We start from the raw sequence: 19,896 nt of genomic DNA, 5'->3' as shown, positions 1-19,896 counted from the left end.
GCTGTTTTGTGGTGGGGGGAAATCACTTGGTGTAAAGCTTTGATATCCAGCAGATGAAGCCTCAGTGTAGGAGGGAATTATATAGGGAAGAGAGTACTGTGGTAAGTTGTAAGAAGGGGCAACACAGAAGGAACTAGCAAAAAGAGAATATGTAAAGACATCTAGGAACAGGACGTCTTTGTTATAGATACAGTGTAAGATGTCTGTTGAATTTCTATCTGGTGATGTCTGTATGAAAGCATATCTTACATGCAAAGCATATTAGAATTGTGTGTCTATATATGAGTATTTGAAATTTGAGAAATAATGGAGTAAAATAATTAACTCATAGGAAGAGATAAAAGAAGTGAGGTTCTTCTCTAATATCTCACTGCTTTTTTAATCCAATAACCATAACAAATAGCAGAACTTTGATTTAGTATGTTTTTTAACCAGGCAGGTGTCAGTAGGAGCTATACAGTGACATTTGTTTCACTCACTTTTTTCTTTATGCTTGAAAATAGTGCACTTCTTCAGAATTGGGAGAAACTTCAGTACTGTGCATGCTCTATTAGATGAGAATTTTGCCAGCTGACAATGTCCTATTTAGCAAATACTCTCACTTGTAGAGTGTTCTTTAGCCTTCTCTCCAAATGGCATTTCTCCCAGTGTGATAAGCAGTATATTGTGTATACAGTTTCCTGGTGAGGCATTGGCTACCATAATTAGTGCTGTGAGCTGTACTGGATATCAGCAGTGGAATATCCTGCACATCCAGTATCCAAGTTTTCTGTGCAGCTTTTGTCCTACTGCCCTTTGTTTCCTTGGTGGTTACAGGAAGAAGTCCTTTGGTGGGTAGGATGCTTTTAGCATGTGTGAAATGGTTTTGGAGGGATTTTTATTATTATTTTCTATTGTCCTGCAGACAGTAAAGTACGAGAGTAGTAGCCCTGGCTTGTTTGTTTCCTTTTATAATACAGAAGACTTAACTTGCAAACTCTTGTTGACAGCTTGTATGTAGATATGGTTTGTCTGAAATTAAAACAAACGTGTTAGAAATGCATATTTTATTAGGCTTTGTTTTTCATGTGCCCATTTATCAACCATCTTTTATGTTGTGCTCAAAAATTTAGAGTCTAGGCTTGTGTTCAGCATACTGATGAATTTGTAGTTAAAAATATGTAAAGGAAGCTTCTTGATGGAAGTATCCATGTTAGTGATCAGTATCTACTGTGATTTTTCATGTAAAAAAGCAATTAACTGCTGTCTTGATAGTGTTCCTGATTTTACTGGCTCATAATGAATAAACGAAGGTTGCTAAAACTTTAAAATTATTCTCAAAGCTGGTATTTTGGTATCAGTATCAACAGATAGTTTGAAAATCTTGAAATTTCTTTATTGTTAATTTTTTTAAATACCAGGGTTCAAAAGTTCTAGTCTACTTGAATTTTGTAAAATGCAAGGTAGCTGACCAGCTTCTTGTGGCTGAACAGTTTTTTTTCAGATAGTGTATAAAAACATGTATGTTAGTTCAGGATCAAAACATGCATTTTTTTTGTCTCATTTGAATTTCTTACCTGGGTTTGATCCATATTCCTTGTTTTAGGTGGCTTCTCAAGTACTTAATTTTTAAAAATTACCTATTTAGCAGAAATTTGGTTTGGCTTAAAATAATATAAAAGTCTTCAAAAAGCACTACGTACTCAAGAATGTAGTACATGTATAGTATTTGGCAAACATACAGAAACTGGTTATTAAAATATTAAAATATTTTACTGCCCAAGCAGAACTCATATTCTTGTAGGTAAAAGATGTGGACTTCCTTTTTCTGTAGATAACTTTCAAAACTCATATATGTTCATAGATGGTATTTTTTCATCCTTTTTATTTTAATGTGCTAAGACTGAACATAATGTTTATAAATTGAGTGCAGTTTACTTATTGAACATCCATTCATAAGTAAGCAATATATAGTTGAGATACGTAAATGTCTATCATATATGATAGATACACACAGAAAGGTAAACCAAGGTATCAGTGAATATTCAGTGCACCAAGATAAGCTTAGCAATAAAGTCTTACTGACTTGGGCTAATATTCTTTTTTTTTTTTCTTTTTCTCTTTTAATTCAGTTACATTCTGCTACAAAAATGTTGTAATAATGGATAACTAATAAATTTGCATATATCACTGCTGGCTTAAAAACTGAACAGTAAAAAATGTTTGTATAACTCTTAATATAAATATTACTTAGTTATCATTCCTGTTAACTCATATATTATTTGTATTTTGTTATTTCTTACCTAGAAGTGGAAGAACTGTTAAATTCCCTTAAGCATATCCAGCACATTTTGGTAGACCCTCAGAGTCAAGAGGATATCTCGCTCATTTTACAGCTTGTTCAAAATAGTGATTTTCAGAATGCATTTAAGATCCACAACGCTGTTACAGTGCACATGAACAAAGCCAGCCCTCCATATCCTCTCAGCTCCAATGCACAAGAACTAGCACAAGAGGTATGTACAGTATGCATCCCTGTGACATACATGAAACCTATAATCATAGCTGCTGTTGAAATACATACTTGTCGAGCTTGTCTGAGTGACTGAATGTTGAATATGAAAGGGGGTTATAATAGTCACTGATTGGAAATGTGGAAAAACCGGATACAGCAAACTGTAACCAGAAAAGCATTTTGGGGGTAGGAACTCCCTCTTTAGCATTAATGTAGCAGAGAAGGTACTGTGTTTAAACATAGGAAAAGGGAGTGGTTGTGACAATCTTAACTCCCCTTCCGTTGGTATTCTTTATTTCAAGCATTCAGGAACTGTGTTACAGTTCTCTCTTATTGTGACTCTCTTCTAAGTTGAGCCATGGCTCTTAGGCTGGGAGTCATCTCTGAAAATACAAGTGTACTGGAAACAAGCCTTCTGCTTTAAAGTGAGATACAGATCCTTTAATTTCAATGCTTTTAATTACTGCTGTGATTAAACTTTTTTTGATCTGATAGATGACTACTCTTTTGTAAGATCTGATACATTTTTTAGAAATTGTTAAAATCCTCTAAAGGGTCTCTCAGTAACTTTTGTCACAATTTTCCATGGTATGGTGCAAGTATGTGTGGTAGTGAAGGGTGGCTACATCTTAGACTCATGTATATTTGTTAGGTTTGACCTAGGTAGCTTGAATACCAACATCAGTGCAAGCCTAGCACTGTAGTGTTCAGCAAAGCCAGATCCAGGGGCTGGGTAAAGAAAGGCTCCAGCGTTTAGCACCCAGCAAACCAAACTGACTCAGGTACATGGGTTGGAGTATTTCAGTATGGCAGCAGGTGGTGGGTAGTGGTGGGGTTTCTGGGTTGGTTGGTTTGTTTGGTTTAGGATCTGGTTTTCTTTCTCCCTGAAGCATTTTTTAACAGCTTTTTCCACTCTCCTTTTTTAAATTAGACTTTAATCTGTAAGCCCAGCAGCATTATAGCCAGCTAGAAGTTCTTTTGCAGAAGAAATTACTGACTCTTGAGGGACATCATTTAAATACAGTCTAAAGGCACAGGTGCTGATTAAACTTCAGTGTAGGATTTTCTTGTTTAGGTTTGTCAGTAAGACTCTGCCAAAAGCAGGTAGAAGTACTTTGGAATATCCTGTGAATCTGTGAAAACTTTTCATCAACCCACTGTAATCATATGTTTGCAGTACATGTGAGCTTCCCTCTGGCTTGCTTATTCATCAGTCTGTAGCCTGCTTCAAAATCCTCACTGAGCTTGTTCACTGTCTCTGTAAGTCTGAAGGAACCTTTTCAATTACCTTCTGCTTGTAAACTGCTCCCCCAAACATCCACTTTACATAGGCCTAGTTTAGGATTTTGGAACCTTCTTTTATAATACAGGGTGTTACAAATGTAACCCTTAAGAAAGATGGCTCTTTCCCTTTATGAATATGATGACCTTCTATTTGCTACTTAATAGAAGTTGCCAAGAAGAAAACATGCCTAGGAAAACTCTATTTCCAAAATTTGTGTTTCTCCCAATTTCTTGCTACCCCTTACCTTCCCAATATATTCTTTTCTTTTTTTCAGGTGATTTGTTAAATCCTAAAATCAGAAGTGTAGTGGTTTGAAATAGGACAAGAAGGTAGTGCAAAACCAGTTTTGTGTCTCTTACCAGTCATGAAGAAGGTTAAGCAAAAGGAAAATACTTCGTTTATCAAAAATTTCGAAACCAACAGAATTTGATCATTATGCACAAGACTATTACGTAAAAGACAAATCACTGCACTCATTTTGACTCTTTATCTCCCATCCCTGTCTTGTCCAGCCTTGAAATTCCTGAAAACTCTATATATTGCAAATGTCTGCTTCTATTTTCAGATGTAATCTAGTTTCTCTGTGACTCAGCTTCTTGTGTATTTAAGTGACTTGTATTTTGCAACATGTTAAATAACATCCTGAAATGATAGAGCCAGAAATTCAGGGCAAATATTTTTGTGTCTGACAGAAGCAGCTCAAGAAGATACCTTGAAGCCTCCATTCACATCTCTTTATACTTTCTTGTTTTGCCTGAATAGATCTTATGCTTGGTTTTCAAATCTTTTGTTCATTTTGGAAAGATTTCTGTATTAGTTATGGTAGCAGTATGGGAGGAAATTATTTCTGCTTTAGAAAAGTTGGTGGTGCTTTTGTTGGTTTTTTGGGTTTGTTGTTGGTGTGGGGTATTTTTTAATCCTGACAATGTGTTTATCTTGCAAGCCCAAGTTTTTTCTTGTACTCTCATTTTTGGTTATGTTTTGCTTTTTTTACCTCTAAGCATAGGCATGGGAAACTCCCCCAGAAAGCATTTACTTACTTCAGGGTGTTTTTGAAAAGACACTTGCAAAAGCCTGGTTTTAAGATACTGATAACATCTTGATGATAAAAGCCAGAAGACATTACAAGAAAGAAAAATAGCAGATACATGCATAACATTAATTTTAAATAGCAGGTAGTGCTGGTGTGCATATTTTAGTGCACAGGTCATGAGCAACAGTGTATAACTCTGAAACTGTCTGGAGTATGTGCCCCAGTTTAAAGCTACAGACATGTTTTGTTTGAGGCTTTATACTGTGGAAGAGAAGATCTCTTAATGGGGAGAGGCATTTTACAGCATAATTGTACAATGCGACTTGAAAGAGTCTCCCTTTAAAAAAGTAATAATTAATATTATTTAGGGATTTTTAATTTTCTAGTCCTATTTAGAAAATTCTTAAAATTGGTAGCATACATGTACAGTTAATTTTCCCACCAATTCTGATAATCAGCCACTCACTACTCAAGATTTTTTTTTTCTTTTTAAGAAACTTCCACTGAATTAAAAAGGTGGAATGAAGCACTTGAGCTTAAGGAATTTATTTGAGAAAGCTGATCTTCATGTAATGGGGTGTACTCCAAGTCTCAAATAAAAATAGCTGGTAAACATCAAGTGTAATTAAATTGATTTTAAATCCATTTAAACTTGACCAAGATGAGGGCAAGGATTATGGGAACATGGTCTGAACCTTGACCTTGTAAGAATATTTGATGCAGCATTCAAGACAGTTTATAACTTGGCTGTAATAGCACATACCAAATACCATAAAACTATTCCTGCTATTAAATATACTTAATAGGCTCAATTTATATAGACTGTGTTCCAAATAAACCAGATCAGCACTGTTGAGAGGATGCACTGAAAGCTCATAACTTCTGGTGTAAGTCCACCAGAATGTGTGTGTGTGTGTGTGTTCCATCTGACAGTCCTGCTCACCTGCTGGTAAACAACAACAGAATTTTGCAGGTGCAGTTAGTTTTGGAATGCTTAATATCACTCCAGCACATGCCCACAAACCATATTGATAATTTGGAGTCAGGGGAGGTTCTTGAACTAGAGGGAACATGATTAACAATAAAAACTTGTATGAAGAGTTAAGAAGATGCAGTTATTGCCGCATACTCAGTGTGGATTGTCTCTGCTATATGTAGTGTGTCACTTCTGGAATGACAGACTTCTTCAAATTCTTTAGTCTGATAAAGCTATAGGATTTATTACCATGAGTTACAAAAGACTCTGACAAGCAGCACTACTGCTATAATAAGTGGTGTATAGGGCAGCCTGAAGCTTTCCTGGAGCTTCATTAAATAAACAAATGAGAGATTTATGTTTTTCTTAAAGGGAGGGGGGAATATTAAAATTTTTAGCTATCAAATTATTCAAAGCAGAAATTCAACTTGAATAAAGGATGTTTACTGCACACAGTGTAACTGGTTGAACCAGATTACTTTTCCACTGTCAAATCTCCAGCCTCTGACCTTGCATTCAGAAGATTGTGTTCCTTGCAAGACTTTCAAGTTGCTCTCTGAGTAGGTTTTCCTATTAAAAGATAATAAAGATTTGATAAATAAAGCTTTAATACTTCTTCAAGAAAGGAATTCAAAGTCCTTTGAAAGTTAGAGACCTTAAATAAACCTTTATTGGAAAGTCTTCGAAGTCTTTGAAGAATCTTTTCTTTCAAAACAGAGGAAAGCTTGTCAGTGAAATGTCTTTTGAAGTGTTCTATTTGCTGTGTGACATCCTAGAATTCAGTTTAAGCCAGGTGTAATAGCTTCCTATCTAATTTAGACACTTGACTAAAGCCAGGACTTCGTGAAACTGAACTCTTTCTGTTCTCTATGATTTTAAAGAAACCAGTTTAAAAAACTACTTAAATCTGGCTTGTTGTTTGACCATTTTAAGCTGTACTACATTTGCTCACCATGAGGCATGTTCTAGGGATGTCAGAAGGAAGGCTTTTGGAGGTTGTGTCAGGTTTATTACAAAGCACAGGAACATGTTCCATGTGACAGTTTGCTTGGCAATGTGAGGACCTTGCTCCATGGATGGGCACAGTTAATTTAGTGGCTTTTCCTAGAATTTAAAAGTATCTTGACTTGAAAGTTTTCAGAGCTGTTGTCTTGTAGCATCCTAGTTGTTTTCTGTTTCTCTGAAAGCTGCTGCTCTGATTTGTATAATCTACTCTTGATGTCTTTGGATTCATTTGTGCTGTTGCACTTGTGTACCTTTGGTCAGATTAGGCCAGAGGATAATGGCTTTGGAAAATATCTTCAGCCTCACCTTTACATAAGAGGACTTGGCTCTCTGTAGGAGCATACCAGTATTTGCAAGAGACTATGGCAAGGCTTGTTTGGTTAACTGTACGAGAAGGAAAACTTATTTTGGCAACTGAAGTTGCTTGAGCAAAAGCTGTTCTTGTGTAAGTGTGGATTATTTGGAACCAGCCAAAGAAAGCAGGTTTCCAGAGAGGGACCTTATGAAGTTTTGATTTGTGCACTTCCTGAGACAGGAGTTCCAGGATGCTTTGCAAAACCTGTCTCAGAATCTTTGGCCTTGCTGTTGGTGGAAATAGTTTGTGTAATAAGAATATTATAATCTGTTTTTAAGGAAGAGCAAGGCTAATCACATTAATAAGAAATTACTCCAGTTTTAAAGCCCAGCATAGTCTCATACACTTCATTGTGACTGATCTCACTGACATGAAATCACTAACTTTCATTGTCTAGAGTTTAATTTCTTTTATGTGCACCTTTGTGATAGCTGAGCTCATTGCCAGTCTCTGGTATTGACAAATCTGTGTAAGGTACTGGATACCAACTCAGGTTTGGTGGTTTATTACTGAGGCAAGATGTGCTGGGTTAGTGCTGTGGTCTCATTGCATGTTTACCAGATTGTACCAGATTACTCAATCAGCAATAGTGTAACAACTACATGGATATACTTTACTTTCAGTAAAATGAATAATGGCAAGTAGGGAGTTGTGCTTGAGAAGGAGAGGAAGATTTAAAGTTTAATCTAGATTTAGAGTTTTACTGCTTGATTTCATTTTAGGTACAGAGTGTTTTGAAACCCAGTCACCATAAGGATGGACAGGAGCTTAATGCTTTGCTGAATGCCCCTCACATGCAGGTAAAATGAAATGAAACTTCTAATCTAATGGATCTATTTCTTGATGTGTTTCAGTGTAATTTAATTTTTGCCTTGGGCTGACTGGGCAAGGGAGAATTTTATTTCCCTACCCTCACCCTCATTTATTTCTCTACCCTCTACCCTCATTTTTCTAGGATAAGGAATTTGCAATTTCCAGAAACGAAAGGAACTTTTTAATGAAGTATAGTGCATGACTGTATTCAGCCCTTGCTAAGGTCTATATGTATTATAGGATGATTTGCACATAACCAATGTCTGTGGGAACAGGGCAGTGCATGAGCTGCTTTGCTTATGTTTTTACCTTTGGCAGTTATTTCATGTTTACCTTAGGGTGCATAAAGGAAATTTTGTCCTGAGGTGGTGATGTAAAAGTAGTTTTCACTGCAAAACTAATTCTGATTCTGCAGACACATGCAAAGTAAACCAGTCTGGTTTTTTAGTAGAAAACTAAGATAAGATAGAAGTACAGTCACAATTGTGTTCAAAATTGCTTTTTTATTGTTTGCCAGTCTGAAAGTTTTGAAAAATCACATAGCTGTGATAATTTTTTATTTTTTTATTGCTTGAGTCAGTTTGCAATGTTCTCTAACCTGCAGAGTTTGTTGAAATTGCAGAATTTCATCTACTGTTTTATATGCATTATCAAGTGTGATATTTTCTGTAACTGATCTGATTTTAACACTAGGCACTTCTACTGGCTCATGACAAGGTTGCAGAACAAGAAATGCAACCAGAGCCTATGACAGATGAAAAGATTTATGAGAATGTTGGCGTGTACGGAGGGGAGACGGTTAAAATAGTTCGCATTGAGAAAGCTCGGGATATTCCATTGGTAAGTACTGGTGCCTACTCAGTTATGTGTAAAGGAAGTAAGCCTTTTTGTCCTTCCCAGATTGCTGTGAAGTGTTTGGAATTCGAATGTAAAGGTAATGTTTAACTTGTAAACACTCTCCCTCCCTTCAAAATGATAAACAGTCATAGACAGTAAACTTGTGTTTGACTTGAATTGAGCAGTAACCACATAAAATCTGTACAACTTCTATCAACTTCGGTTTTGACAGATCTTCTTGGCAAGAGTCGCTGCTCCAAACTTACTGCAAGAGAGCTTAAACCTTGTGCCAACCAGGTGTAGGTTTTTTTGGTGGCTAGTTCCTGCTTTTGGGGTTTGTTTAGCAGTTATCATCTGCTATTTGCATCTTTCAAATAAAAGTCTCCTTGGGACTATAAAAAAACAATGGTTTTATGATGTGGAGCAATTAAATTCTTCAGTCTTTAGTGTAGGTTGAAGGAGTTAAGCAGTGGTTTTTTTGAACTGGAGCATTGTGTGTATGCATCCAAGCTGTTACTTACATTCTTTTTCAGCATATTTTTTCCACTGACTTGGAATATATACAATAGATGGCTTTGAGTTTCGTAAGTGTAATAAATTCAGAATGTGTTGCTACTACACAGGGTGCTACTGTTCGCAATGAAATGGATTCTGTTATCATCAGTCGAATAGTCAAAGGAGGTGCTGCAGAGAAGAGTGGGCTGTTACATGAAGGGGATGAAGTTCTGGAGATCAATGGCATTGAGATCCGTGGAAAAGATGTTAATGAAGTTTTTGACTTGCTGGTGAGTTGGAACACTTCTTGTTTCTTTTGCAATAAATGCTCATTTCATACATCTGAAGCCTGTTGACTCTGCTTGTCATTTTACACATATTTAGGCTCAAAAGTATTTTCATTCTGGTAGCTGGTGTTCATAGGGGGAAGTCCATTTCAAGTTTTCTTTCTGATGCATAGGAGGATGCTGGCTAAAGTATAATTACTGTTATCTGCAAAAATGTGTCAAGCTATTATCTTTAAACTTACTTCTAATGATTTTGAAGAAAAGCTTTGTTTAGCTCTGAGAAGCCATAGTTTTTCATCTTTGTCTCTGATTCAGTCCATAAGTAATAAATGTGTGGCTGGTTTGGAGGTAATTTTCTTCATAGCAGCTTATATGGTGCTGTGTTTTAGGCTGTGTTTAGACTGAAACAGTGTTGGTAATGCAGCAGTGTCAAGGCCTTCTCTGTTTCTCACTCTGTCCTCTGCTTGCAATTGGCTGGGGTGAGCAAGAGGTTGGGAGGGGACACAGCTGGGACAGCTGACCCAGATTGACCACAGTGATGTGAATGGCCATGTAATGTCAGGCTGAGCAGTAAAATCTGGGTGGTGAGTGCTTTTGCGTCACTTGGGTTGGGGTTTTTTCCACTTCACTTATTGCCTCTTTTTACCTTGACCCTTAAGATTTTTTTCTTGCATTTGGTCTTCCAATTCTCTCCCTCAATGAGCTGGGAGAGAGGAGTGCATTAGGAGCTGGTCAGTGCTTTAAGTTGGTGGCCAGACTTAACACACTACAAATTGTATCACACAGGACCTTTATGTTACTACTCTTTCCTGATAAAAACCCTTCTGTCTAGCAGTTTATTTGCATAACTGTTTTCTTGTCTATTACACCTTTTGTGACAAAATTATACTTTAGTTTAAAAGTAGCTAGGCAAGAAATCCATCAGGAATTAGTAAATCAGAGGTGCTCCCATTCAAAAAGGCCCTGTGAGAAAAATGTCAAAAGCTGGCAATTACCACCAGTATTTTCTGTTGCCCAAAAGCATTTCTTTCATGCTTTTCTCTGGTATCTGCTTTGGATCAGTGTCCAAGATACCTGGAACTCAACTCTGAATCTTTGGTGTGATTGCAACAGGAAAGACCATTCTGTCAAAGTGGAAACAGATGAAAATTATATTTTTTAGAGGTTAATTTATAACTTTGGCACAAAACACTGGAAATACCAACTAGGACTTATTTAGGAGGGAGTTTGGGGGAGGAAAAAAAAAGAGGAGAAACATATTTAGTAGATCTTCAAATTACTTAGTAGGTTTATACCCTAGAGACAAATCAGAATCAGGACAAAGACTTAGGTTCAGATGTAGGTTGTGTATTGTAGGAAGAATAGGCAGCAATATCCATAGATGAAGCTGTCCTATGATATAGTGAGACAGACACTGGTTTTTAATGGATGATTTCTCTCCATTTCTTCAGTTGGACTTTTTTCTAAAATTGGCTGTTAAAATTTTTCATCTATTTCATACAGTGAGATGAAGTGGAAGGAAGTAGAGGCAGAAATGTGTGAGGTTTGGGGGTTTTTGTTTTACTATTTTAAAATCAATTAGAAAGATGCTTACAATTCTCTGAGAAGCCTTGAATGTCTGTGCTTTTTTTGGATCAGATCTGAGATTCGTCATAATTTGTAATTGTCTCCATTGCCATCTGTATATTTTTTTAAAGCTATATTTAACTAAGTTCTGTACTTCTGAAAAGAGTGTTTTGTAGGTAATTAACAGGTAAATCAAGTCTGGCAGTTTAGTTCTCTGCAGAGAACTTATTCTGCTCCTGAGCAGCTCCTGCAACCTAGGGTTGAAAAACAAAAGGTGTAAAGCCACAATACTTAAGCAGAAGAGAAAATCAATTTGCTGAAAATTAAAAACAAAATAAACATAACCTTGTGGATTTTTAAAATATATTTTTAATGCAACTAATTTAGAAATATACTTTTAATCCTTTGTATGTCATCTTTTTTTTCAGTCTGGAAATTAAATTTGAAATGGCTTCAGACCCCCCAAAGTACTTCAAGCACAGGAGAAACAAATTATTTCCATACTTAGTTTTGCCTCACTCCTTGCTACTCAAGTGATAATAAACTACATGTGACTTTTAGACTAGGCAGTTCACATGATTACTGTGAGATTATATGAATTCCTCATGGAACTATGCATGCTGACAGAAAATCATGGATTTTCCTTTCTTGTAGCTTCATCATGTTATGTTCAAGTTACATTTACTTTATTTAAGCCTTAGTTCTGAATTTTCTGAGATAGATGCATTTTCTTATTTTATACAGGATAAATTGTTGTGTTATGCTTATGGTAGAATGGTGTATAGGAAGTGAAACACCTGTAGACCTGGTCTCAGATTGTTACACTTTATCGAGAGGTTTATGTGTGCACACACATTCTACAAATGGAAATATGTAAACAAAGAAGATAGACAAGACATTTATTGTGTTCTACTTTCTTATCAAGGATGACTACAGTATATGTATTGAACACTATATATGCAAGATTCAAGTATGTTAGCTAGATTTTTAAACAGTGTTTTGTATTCTTTACTAAAGTTAACAGCATAAAAGCATAGTAGAAATGTTTAGATTTGAAAGTACTGTTCCATTTAAACAGCTCTAGAAAAATTACTTTTTTTTAATGTATTTTTTCATTCCAGTGTAGACTCACTTGTTGGTATTTTTAAACAGAACAAGTGAATACTATCCGTTTCTCTTAAGTCTCTTCTTGACAGAACAGCAGCTGTTCCATTTCAAATAGAAATAGTTTATATTCTAGAAAGCTAAGGTTTTAAAATCTGAGTATCAATACTTAGCTTTCTAGTCTTAATGAACCACTGTTTCAGAATCTATATACTATATATTTTAAACCAGCTAAGGGGTAGATGATGTGCTGTTAAGAACAACTTCTAATGGGAATTTTTAAAGCATGTTCTAAAACGTATTATGTTGCAAAATTCTTAACCTTAAGCCATATTTTGATACTGTATATAAAGAGTCTGTTTTTCCCCTCAGGCTGACATGCATGGTACTCTCACCTTCGTATTGATTCCCAGTCAGCAGAGCAAGCCACCTCCTGCAAAGGAGACAGTTGTAAGTAGCTCTACACTTGTGCTCAGTGAAACATACTTTGTTTAACCAGTAGTCTGTAAAAAGTTCTTCTGCAGGTCCTTTACATTGTGAAACAAACCCAAAACATAGCCATTTAAATTGATTTAAATTGTTATCAGACTAACACCTGAATTAAGTGTTGAAAGTTATTAATGATCTTAAACCAAAACTCTTAGTGCAATTTTGAGTTTCTGAAACAAATTGTAAAACTAGAACTTCCTGTGATTCTGAGCTTCTTATTTTGAATTTGTGTTTTGTTTGTCTGTATAAATATATATATATATGTGTGTGTGTATGGATTTTAAAAATTTGTCGAAAATTGCAAATATGCTTTGGGAGGAAAAGATATCTTTTAACAGTTTGAAGAAAGAATGCCCAGACATTGATTGGTGACAAAATACAAGTGAAACTTCACTTAAAGCCCAGCAAATGGGTTTCAGTCTGTTATTAGGTACTTAATCAGAATACCTCTGATAATTATTGGATGCAGAGAACTTAAATCAGTAGTTTGGGATGGATTGTCTCCTACAATGGTGAGGAAATTGCATGTTAGATTCAAGCCTTTCCATCCAACCTAGCACAACTCTGTTTTTTCCATTGCTAACCTAATGTCTCCATTCCAGTAATTCCTGTATGCCCCAGATAGACTTCCAATTTTATAGAAACACAGAGTTTTTGTATATCATAGCTCTTATGCAATCGCAGGAAGACAAGGTTTAATTCTTCAGAAGTCACTGGGCTGTTTTTCTTTTTTTTTTTAACATTCAATCTCCTACAGATACACGTGAAGGCACATTTTGACTACGATCCCTCTGATGACCCTTACGTCCCCTGCCGAGAGTTAGGCCTGTCTTTTCAAAAAGGAGACATACTCCATGTGATCAGTCAAGAAGATCCAAACTGGTGGCAGGCTTATAGGGATGGAGATGAAGATAACCAGCCATTGGCAGGCCTTATTCCTGGTAAATAAAGCTCTAGAGAAAGCTTGACAGTCAATCTAGTTAGTTATCATAGCCACAGGGGAGCAATATTCAGGTTTTCAAAGATATATGTACCCTTAAATATCTGTTGCCTTAACTATATCTGTGTCTGAACCATTTGCAACAGAGCCTACTGTTGGGCATTGCCCTATCTCGAGTCAACGAAGAGTGAAGCTACTGCTTTCACTGCTCCTGTCAGGAGCTACTCTCCTCTTCCTTTATTCCTCCAGCGTGGGGACTGCAGATCCAGAGTTCCCTCTGCTGGCTGCAGCAGAGATGTGGGACTGCAGCCCACTTGCTCTCTGAAGATGGGCACAGCTCTGAGGTTTCCTACCTTTTTCATATAGACTACTTGATACAGTCCCTGTTTGTGGTCACTTTTTAGCCTGATTTCACTTAACAAAGGACTTCAATTACTTGTCCTTTCTCACTGTTGAGGGCCTTTGAGTAATAGGATTTTCAGACTCTGAAGTCTGTTCATAATTTTTACATTCCTGTCTATATTGCAGCCTACTTCATTGAAGATCTGTTGCTCTGTTAAACATGGTGAATAAAAGACTTCAAATTCCATAGAATATCACTCTGTAACTTTATGATGCTTGAACAAGTTGAGAGAAACACTGATTTAAATACAGGCTAATCTATTTTAAATTGAAATTCAAAATATTTAATATAAATATTGACATACAAAAACAATTAGAAAATTACATCTTAGTGGGGAAATGTAGTCCTTCCAGTACTTTCACTTTTCCAGGCAAAACTGTCTAGTATACTACAAATGCTCTGCAAGTCTCTCTGGATTAATATATTTCTGAAGTAATAAATTAATTTTGCAGCAGTCTTGGTTTGTCTTTTAAAATTTCTTCTGTGTGTTACATTCTGCTAGAACTTTCAGAGATGTAAAAGCTTAGGAAAGAGTCAAATTAGTAAGTCCTTATGGAAAAGCAGGGAAATGGTTTCTAAATGTTAATGACTCTTGTGCTTTTTTTAATGCATCAAGGAAAAAGTTTTCAGCAACAAAGAGAAGCAATGAAGCAAACCATAGAAGAAGACAAGGAGCCTGAAAAATCAGGTGGGATATATGCTTCCCAAGTTAAAACAAGTCTCTTGTAGCTGTGTTAATAGTGTTACATGGAACCGTGTCATGGTGGAGTTGCACACCGTGTCCTGGTGTGTTGTTTTGTTTTTTTTTTTGTAATACAAGTAGGATGATTCTTTGAAATTCTTCATGTTAATACAAGCCTGAATTTAACACTTTGTATTAATCATGTGGGTTTTTCACAACTGTTTGTGATATAATTGGAATTATGTAGAGAATTTGAAAAGCCCCTTTTTTCATAAAGAGTTTTATCTGCCGTGACTTGGTGAAGTCCTTGACATTTGCTTAATACACCAAAGCATTGTAATCAACAACTTCTCAAAACTGCAGAATAAATTCTCCACTTAAAAGATCCAAAACATGGGCAGAATGGGAAGATTTTTGTTTTATGGGTGTTTGATTGTCATAATTTTTATTTTGGTTAGGAAAACTCTGGTGCGCGAAGAAAAACAAAAAGAAACGGAAAAAGGTTTTATACAATGCAAATAAAAATGATGGTAAGGACCAACTTTTGCACAGTGTGTGTAATTATAAACAACTAAAAGATTGTGAAGAAAATGTTGAAATCAGGGTATGATGTTAGAAATGCTAGCAGTAAGTTCTGTGTAAGTGCAATACTATGTTGTGTTGCAGCATTTAGTGAAAGATGTAAAAGAAGTGAAAGGATTTGAAGGGTCATTTAGTTTTTTTAATAAAAATCAGGTGATAAGGGAAAAAACAGCTTTTCAGGCATAGATGCACTCAGTTTTACAGTGATGAGCCAATTTATTACAGCTTTGTAGTATCATCTTAGCATAATTAAGTTTCATAAATGGAAACATTGTTAACAGATTTTATAGGCTACTTATATTATGCTCCTACAAAAGTACTTTGGGATTGGGATGATGATTGCTGCCATTAGGTATAAAGTGTTACTCTTGTACTAGAAACTTGTTTTTTGGCAAAGAAATTGTTTCTTGGGTTTATGCTACTAGTTATTTGAAGAGTAGTAAGTGGAAATATTTTTTCCCAAGAAAGGGAAAAAATACTCATTTTACTGGGCACATGATGATCTTTGGGCTTCTGTTACTTTGGTGACTCAGAGTTAGATGCTAGGCAGAGAGTCAGGAACTGTCTGAAATCTGATACTGCATGGCAGGCAATAGATGGAACTGGCAGTAGAGTGTGTTGTGACTGTTTTATTGTCCTCTCAAGATTATGACAATGAGGAAATTTTGACCTACGAGGAGATGTCACTGTACCATCAGCCAGCAAACAGGAAGCGTCCCATCGTTCTGATTGGCCCGCAGAACTGCGGCCAGAACGAGCTGCGGCAGAGACTGATGAATAATGAAGTGGATCGCTTTGCCTCCGCCGTGCCCCGTGAGTGTGACTGCAGATAAGGTTCCTTATTCTAAACCTTGGCTGCAGACAAATTCTGTTGTGTTGAAAGTAGTAATTAGGAGCTTGGGGGTTTGGGGCAGGAGATATTGAGCCCTTGGAAAAATGGAAGTTAATGTAGATCCAGTGTTACACACACAGTGTTCTAGAGGCATTATAAGACATGCATTTATATCAGTTTGAATGAAATTGGGAGTGAGTTAGAGCAGTTAAAAGAGAAACCAGTATATTGAGCAAAAAAAATTTTAATCAAATGTCCGGTGTAAATTTAAATTTAGGTGGAGGTGACTTTAGTGCCCTCCCAAACCACTTGTATTTCAGTGAATATTATATTTTTAATGTCTAATGTACCCTAGATTATGTTTACAAACATAACTTAGCAATATATATTTGTTGAAAAACAACTAATCGCTGTTTTCACATTCAGAACACAACTACACTGTCAAAAGTATTCCTTTTGTAGTTTGCTATTTTTTTTTTCCTCTAGATAATGTAAAAGACCTCTAAATTCAGTATGACAACTTAGTCTGACCAGGGACATTTATTGTAGAAAATAAAATACAAGGATCTCATGGATATTTCCTGTGTTGGGTTGGGGAGGGTAGGGGCGGGGTGTGTTTTCATGATTAGTAATATGCCTGCTAATAGAAAAACTTTATTTTCTTCAGTTCTGTACATGTATCACAGTCTCAATTTGTTTTTTGTAGATACTACTCGGAATAGGCGAGAGAATGAAGCAGCGGGCAGAGATTATCATTTCATCTCCCGACAGGCATTTGAGAGTGACATAGCTGCAGGGAAGTTCATTGAATATGGAGAGTTTGAGAAGAACCTCTACGGTACGAGCATCGACTCCGTGCGGCAAGTCATCAACTCGGGCAAGATATGCCTTTTAAATCTTCATACCCAGGTATGGCAAAGGAGCCTGTCATCTTTTAATTGTAGAACCTGCTGTGAATATCTATAGAGCTTTATCTGGTTTATAAAATGAGTGTTCATAGACATATTCATGTTTATGCCAGGTTTTCTTTCAGTGATGCTCAGTTAACTCTATTCAGTTGCTTATATGCACAAAAATATGCACATCTTTATCTGTGCTGCAGGTGATAGGGGTCTTAGTTTTCACCAGCTTTAAGTATCTGGAAACCATCTAAATTGAAAAATGAATTAAAATAAGATTTGTGTTTCTCCATCTTCCAATTACTCCGTGATCTCTGGGGTTTTTGAAGATAGAGAGGACATTGTGATTGTACTTGGAAATTGCATTTCAGGGATGTTTGTGCAGTTTCCAAATACAGTTCAGAAATGAAGTACATCACATTAACAGTATTGAAAAATCGTTTAGCTGTGATGTTTTGGTTATGAAGAGAAAAACTGCGCTTGCGTACCTCAATTTGGAAGTTTAATCAAACATAATAAGAGGCTGAGTCCTGGAATGCAGCCTGTTTTTTGATGCATATGGTCTGCTGCTGTTCTAGATGATGCAAAAAAAGCCCTAAAACTCAGCCACATCAGTAAAATCTGGTAGAATTGAAGCTATAATTAGTCATCAATTTATCATCACCAGCTAGGACCATGTGATACTTTACTAGTATAGCTCATGGGTATTGCAAATCATGTCATGATATGAAAATTCATAACTATTTAAAAATTTATCTAATTCTGTGGCCATAAAAAATTATCTGAGAGACAAATTGTTTATCCCAAGACAAACCTGACAAAACAAAATGTTATGTATACAGTAAAGTGCATCTGATGTCTTGTATTTTAATCTTCAAAACAGTAAAGGTTAAACTGTGATTTTTTCAAGTAAACTGTAGTATTTAAAGATTTCTCTCTGTTCAAAGCTGATACCTTTCCTTAGCATTGTAAGACACTGAGTTCAATGTAGCTGACCTTTTTATTGTCTGTGGATACCAAAAGATCTGTTCCTTCAGTTCAATTATAAAGAATATTCTTGAACAAAAGTAAATATTTAAATATAAAAAAAATAAACTAAATATAGTTTCATGAAGCTCAAAAATGTTGGAATATAAATTTTGTAGGAAATGGTGTCTGAACTCTGATTACTGTTACAGTTAATTCTATTTCTGTTAATATATTGTACAGTTGTTGTGTTTGAAGAGTATCTTATCAATTATAGCATGTGAATAGTGAATCAGTAAATGCCCTTTTCCTGGATGGAACTGTTAAATATTTAATCCTGTTTTTGCAGTCACTGAAAACACTACGTAACTCTGACTTGAAGCCATATATTATATTTGTTGCGCCACCTTCACAAGAGCGACTACGTGCTTTATTGGCCAAAGAAGGGAAAAATCCTAAGGTAAGGTGTCTTGCACTTCTGCTGAAACCATGCTGGGTTTGGTGAGCAAGTGCACATACTCTTTCCTTGGGATGGGGACACGGTGATGGTACTGGCAGTTACCGCTGCAGGTGAACCAGTGTAGTTGTGCTCCAGGTTGGTTGGTATACCATGCTAAGAGAAGGGTTCATTCATGATGCTTTTGCCTAAAGAAATGTAAGAGGTATTAGACAAGGGAATGCACTGCTAATTCAGTAGTCCTGGGGCACAGTGTCTCTGCATTGGTGTCCCTGCATTTGAGTACAAAAACATGACCTTTTATTACAAAACTATGGAAAACCCAGTTTTGTCCTCAAGTAAACCTGGAAAGGATTACGGGTTTTAATTTCGAAACATACCTGCCTTTGGAAAAGCAATTACTTGAAAATCCAAAACTCTTCAGATAAAATTATTTTAATGCTTGATCCTGTGGGATCACTCTTCATTTCTAACCAGTCATGTCCAAGATCTGAGCTTATGAGATTACTTAGTTACTCAGAAGTTAGTTCTGCAGAATGGACTCGAAAGCCGAAGATTAAACCAGGACATCTGAAAGCTAAGAAAAGTTCCTTATCAGGCTATGATATACCAAGTGCTTATTGCTCAGGCAGTGGAATAGGTTCATCGTCAGCTTTTTGACTGAAATATCCCCTGTAGTGACTGGCGGGCACCCTTTGCCACCACAGGATCTTCAAAGTACTAATTGAGCATAATGCAGTTCATACTAAGGAAAAACAATCTTCCCAGCATGACTCAGTTATTCCTGACCCGGCTGCTAGTAAAAAGGAATGCATTTCTTGGTGTTAATTGTGCCTGTTTTCTTTCTGATTAATTGTATAGAAGTTGTATTTCAGTTAGGTACATGCCACCAAGTTAAACCCGTTCCCTGGTAAAGAAAAGGGTATTTCTCACATGTATGTCCTAATGTTGCTCTTTGATTTTATCAAGAGTGTGTAATGGCTAAGAAAAGAATCCTGAAGGCCTGAAGTTCCTTTGAAATATCCTCCCTAGATTAACTCAGAAATTATATCTGAATATTTTTTGATACAATACAAAAATAAGTTGAGAAAAATCAACACACTTTTAGTATCTAAGTGTAAGAAAAATTCTGAAATCAAAATATTTCTACTTCTGCCTTTGTATCATTTATCTACACTGCAATATTCTTGCTTTTGACATATTCCCTTCTAGCTCCCAAATGGTGTTTTCCATATTACTGCAATGTTATTCACCTGATGTTATGGTGATTTGGTAATCTTAAGTGTGTAACTCTCGCTGTGTATGGCTCTCACTGCTGTGTATTGAACAATTGTCCCCAGTGACAGCCATCTCCTTTGCCTGTTAGGTGTTGGTAGTGCCAGTTGAATGCTGCCTT

General features: G+C 36.2%; 1 protein-coding gene across 3 annotated transcripts in view; it reads left to right on the top strand.

Annotated features, from left to right (window-relative positions):
* Positions 1 to 19,896, top strand: part of PALS1 (protein associated with LIN7 1, MAGUK p55 family member) — a 54,238-nt gene that overhangs the window by 30,929 nt on the left and 3,413 nt on the right. For all 3 annotated transcript variants that reach the window (XM_056492829.1, XM_056492831.1, XM_056492830.1), the window contains 11 exons: positions 2,287 to 2,495; positions 7,871 to 7,948; positions 8,655 to 8,801; positions 9,422 to 9,583; positions 12,623 to 12,700; positions 13,497 to 13,680; positions 14,699 to 14,770; positions 15,223 to 15,294; positions 15,992 to 16,159; positions 16,885 to 17,087; positions 18,393 to 18,503. In XM_056492829.1, the coding sequence (XP_056348804.1) occupies positions 2,287 to 2,495; positions 7,871 to 7,948; positions 8,655 to 8,801; positions 9,422 to 9,583; positions 12,623 to 12,700; positions 13,497 to 13,680; positions 14,699 to 14,770; positions 15,223 to 15,294; positions 15,992 to 16,159; positions 16,885 to 17,087; positions 18,393 to 18,503 (1,484 nt within the window). The remainder of the gene's footprint in view (positions 1 to 2,286; positions 2,496 to 7,870; positions 7,949 to 8,654; positions 8,802 to 9,421; positions 9,584 to 12,622; positions 12,701 to 13,496; positions 13,681 to 14,698; positions 14,771 to 15,222; positions 15,295 to 15,991; positions 16,160 to 16,884; positions 17,088 to 18,392; positions 18,504 to 19,896) is intronic.

Source organism: Oenanthe melanoleuca, chromosome 5 (assembly GCF_029582105.1).
Source record: "Oenanthe melanoleuca isolate GR-GAL-2019-014 chromosome 5, OMel1.0, whole genome shotgun sequence".
Taxonomy (NCBI): Eukaryota; Metazoa; Chordata; class Aves; order Passeriformes; family Muscicapidae; genus Oenanthe; species Oenanthe melanoleuca.
This window is presented reverse-complemented; position numbering and strand designations above follow the sequence as displayed.